The 3,957-nt window shown below is 51.6% G+C and overlaps 1 protein-coding gene across 1 annotated transcript; it reads right to left on the bottom strand.

The window, feature by feature from the left end:
- On the bottom strand, positions 491-3,749 carry CCL1 (C-C motif chemokine ligand 1). The gene is made up of 3 exons (XM_005693213.3): positions 3,619-3,749; positions 2,124-2,238; positions 491-1,001 (listed from the first exon to the last, which is right to left on the bottom strand). The coding sequence occupies exons 1-3, from the start codon at positions 3,692-3,694 to the stop codon at positions 911-913; spliced, it is 282 nt and encodes a 93-aa protein (XP_005693270.1). The 5' UTR covers positions 3,695-3,749; the 3' UTR covers positions 491-910.

Below are 3,957 nucleotides of genomic sequence, written 5' to 3'. Positions count from 1 at the left end.
CTTTCATGGCTGAGCAGAATCTTCCGAGATGGTTTTTGGGGGGACCCTGAGTCCACCATCTCCCCAGATTGCTGGCATGCTGATTAAAGGCAATTTTCCTTTCTGTCAACACTTGAGAGTTTGGTTTTGTAGGCAGCCAAGCAGTAGGACATGACTTGACCGCAGCAGGAACCCTGAGATTTAAGGCCAGATCCAATCCTGACTTGCTATGTGTCCTCAGGCCTGTAGGTGTCGATCTCTCCAGCCCTTAGCCACCTCCTCTCTACAGCAGGGCTAGCAACGTTTTACAGGCAGATGGCAACCCCCCCCCCCAGCACCCCCTCCTCCCCAGCTAGGGCAGCTGTGACTTTTGGATAACAATAGCCTCCAAACCCTCTGAGCAGGGCAGGGCAGGGGCGGAGAGCATGCAAGTGGGGACCCAGCCCCATCTACATCACAACCCAAAGCAATGTTTATTCCCCCAGGACAAAGGCAGTCAGCTGAGTTGTGCTGAGTCATTTATTGGCTCCTATTGACAAGAAGTCAGTTCCACAGTATCAAGAATTCACCTTGCTGTGCAGTAGAAACTACCACAACATTGTAAAGCATCTATACTCCAATAAAAATTAAATAATAATAAAAGAAGTCAGTTCCCCTTGACACCAATTCCAACCTGGTTCCCTCCTCTCCGCCCCCTGGGGTCCAAGAGGCATGGGGTGGCAGGCGGGGGGTGGGGGGGGTGGGGGTGGACAGAACTTACAGATTCTAGAATTTAAATATATAAAGTGCGACAACATAGCTTATTAGAACCCAGCAGACCCTTTGGAGTGACCCGGTGAAGATGGGGCAGAAGGACTGATGTGAAGTTAGACAAGTGAAGCCGCGTGGTGTCCTGAGTCCAGGATGAGAAGGGATCAGCTCACATTTCCTTTCACAGGCAGGGGTTTATCCTCTTTAAATAAGCCTGAACCCACGAGTCTTTTTGGAAGACGCAAGCCTCTAGGCCTCCAGTCAGCTTCAATCTGTGGGCAGAGAATAGAAGAGGGACTGAGTCACCTGTGTCACCCCTGGGTGCCACACGCACGTCACCCCTGGGTGCCCCTGAGCTCCCTGGGTGCCACACACACGTCACCCCTGGGTGCCCCTGAGCTGTGCACCTGTAAAATGAAGTGTTACGTCAGATCTGTGATGTGTACACCGGGAGGAACACCCAAGCTTCACCGGGGGTGGGGGTGGGGTGGTAGTTCTTTAAATTGCATTTCCTGGACCCTTTGGTGGATTCAGCGCATCAGGGAAGAGAGAAGGCTGTAGACAGCTTGCTAGCATGGAAACAAATCCTCTCCTAGAATCTCTCTGAGAGTTCACCTGCTCCATCTTTTCATGTGTCTGTATCCATTTGGACCCCCTAAACATTGCTTTGGGTGTGTGTGTGTGTGCACGTGTGTTTCTTCTCTGATCTGTCCACCTCCCAAACTTGGCTGTTGTCCAAAAACCATAGATCAGTTCTGCCTTTAATTATCTGCACGACCTTAGGCAAATTTCTTCAATTCCCTGAACCTCAGTTTTCATGATGATGAAAATGCGTGCCCCAGGAGAGTTAGGTGATTGAGATAATACACATGAAAGTGTCTCATGTCTCACAGACACTGCGTGTCAAGTGTAAGATACCTCCTTGGAACTTTGTAAGGACCCTGTGATGCAGCTATTGTGGTTATGCCACTTCACAGCTCAGGAGTGCCGAGAGCTACTCAGATAATCAGGTTCAGAAAAGTTACCTGCCCAGAGTCACCCAAGGTTATAGGATGGCAAATCTAGAGACAGGAACTAATTGAGACCCCCCTCACTCGTACCATCACACAGTAGTGCCGGGAGCTTTTAAGCTCTGGGCGTAAAATATTAAGATACAATACTTGGCGCCTTGGAGATTTAAGAAACCCATGTCTCTGCGGGAGCAAAGGTGTTCTCCCTAGCGTCCACTCTTGGCTCTGCACCCAAGGTTTTGGCAGGCTCGATGACTTGGTTAAAAAAAAAAAACCTTAATCTAGTCGAACATCGCCATCTAGCGTCTGCCACTCTAATCCCAGGTGGGCCTGTTTCTGTTCTCTGGAGAAGTTGTTAGGGACGGAAGAGGATACATTTCTTACATTAGACGGTTTTCGTGGGAGCAGGTGGAGCTGATGTGCTTGTAACATCGGATTTTCTTCGGAGAAATCTTTCTCTTCACTGTCATGTAACAGCAATTGGAGGATGGCACGTGCACTGGAAGAGAAGCCCGAGAATGGCTCGCCTTTATTTCTCAACACATACTGAGTTCCTCTCACCCAGGATGCAGGGCGGAAAAACGCTTCCGGGACAGGCTCAGGCTTTGGGGCCACATCCAAAGGACCTAGCATCTCATCAGCCACCTCGCTCTGCGTTCAGGCAGAGTCAGAACACTGGGGTTCAGGTCCCAGGCCCCGACCAAACAGCTGTGGGGCTTTGGTCAAGATGAGCCTTTCCTCTGAACTCCGGACCTACCAGCTGTAAAGCAAGACTTTTAAAAACTGATTTCTAAAGGCTCTTCTAGCTATGACATCCCACTGCTAGAGCATGGTTCAGGGGCCCTGGGGCCCTGGTGAGTCTGATTCAACTGCAGTCTGCTATTTGGGGCGGGATTAGAGACTGTGCTAGGAACTTAAACTCGAAGAAGTGATCAGGAAAGAGCTTCCGGGAACTGCCAAGCTTTCCCCCACCCCCAACCACTCCAGAAGGTCCTCTACCCTGCTCACAGCTCGGATCCCCAAGTTCCACTCTGCCGGTTTGCAACCCCACCCCTCAGCCTGCCCTCAAAAGACTTGCATTTCAGACCTTCTAGTTTGACTGCTTGCAAAGCCCATTACATATGTCTGTTGTTAGGTCAGTATTCTCCCACCAGCTTTAGAGGGTTCAGTTCAGTTCAGCCGCTCAGTCGTGTCCGACTCTTTGAGACCCCATGAATCGCAGCACGCCAGGCCTCCCTGTCCATCACTAACTCCTGGAGTTCACTCAGACTCACGTCCATTAAGTCCGTGATGCCATCCAGCCATCTCATCCTCTGTCATCCCCTTCTCCTCCTGCCCCCAATCCCTCCCAGCATCAGAGTCTTTTCCAATGAGTCAACTCTTCGCATGAGGTAGCCAAAGTACTGGAGGGGCTTTAGAAGGTAGGCATTATCAAATCCCAATTTACTGATGGCAAAATCAGAGTTTGGGAGGTCAAGTGACTTGCCCAAGGTTAGCCAATCTGTCCTGACCTCAGATTCTGCATGGTGGAGGCAAGACCCCTATCAGTCCCTCCTCTGGACCTCAGGCCTCCAGCTGGCCTAAATGACCTCACCACTTCCATCCATCAGTCTGCAGAGTCTAGATGAAGCAGACCTCCTTTGACTGAAGCGAGCTGCTCAGTGGTCGGTGTGGACTCCAGAGTCACGTTTCTTTTGCTGGCCCCCTGCCCCGACCCAAGACCTCCCTTCCTCCTCTTCGAGGAGAATTCTTCCCGAAGGAGTGGAGATGGAGGCAGGGAGCTCAAGGTGAACCTGTTCCCCCACCCTGCAACCCCAGAGTGCCCGCCTGAGTCTCCGCCCTCCCCAAAGAGAAGCAAAGTGACTCCAGCCAAACTCACTGCTCTTGGTGTCCACATCCTGTAACCACATCCCTGCCAGCAGCAGGCACACCAGTGCGGGGATGATGAGCTTCATCTCGGGTTGTCCGGCTCAGACCTCGCTGCAAGGGTCTCAGTGAGTCTGGTGATGCAAAGAGTTCTCCTCTAGTCTATCCTGCAGGGCCCAGGCCTTTTATCAGAAGACCTGGGTGGGGTTTTCCAAGCCCCGGTGCAGAGGTGGGGAAGCCACAGTTACTCACGTCCAGTGACCACGTGGAAAATTCCTTTCGCCAACTCTCCTGGGAGGTGTGAGAGGTATAGGAAAAGTTCCCCAAGCGCAGGTGCAGATAAGGATCTTGA

This window comes from Capra hircus, chromosome 19 (genome assembly GCF_001704415.2).
Source record: "Capra hircus breed San Clemente chromosome 19, ASM170441v1, whole genome shotgun sequence".
Taxonomy (NCBI): domain Eukaryota; kingdom Metazoa; phylum Chordata; class Mammalia; order Artiodactyla; family Bovidae; genus Capra; species Capra hircus.
Note: the sequence above shows the minus strand (reverse complement) of the source record. Positions and strands in the feature narration are given on the sequence as shown.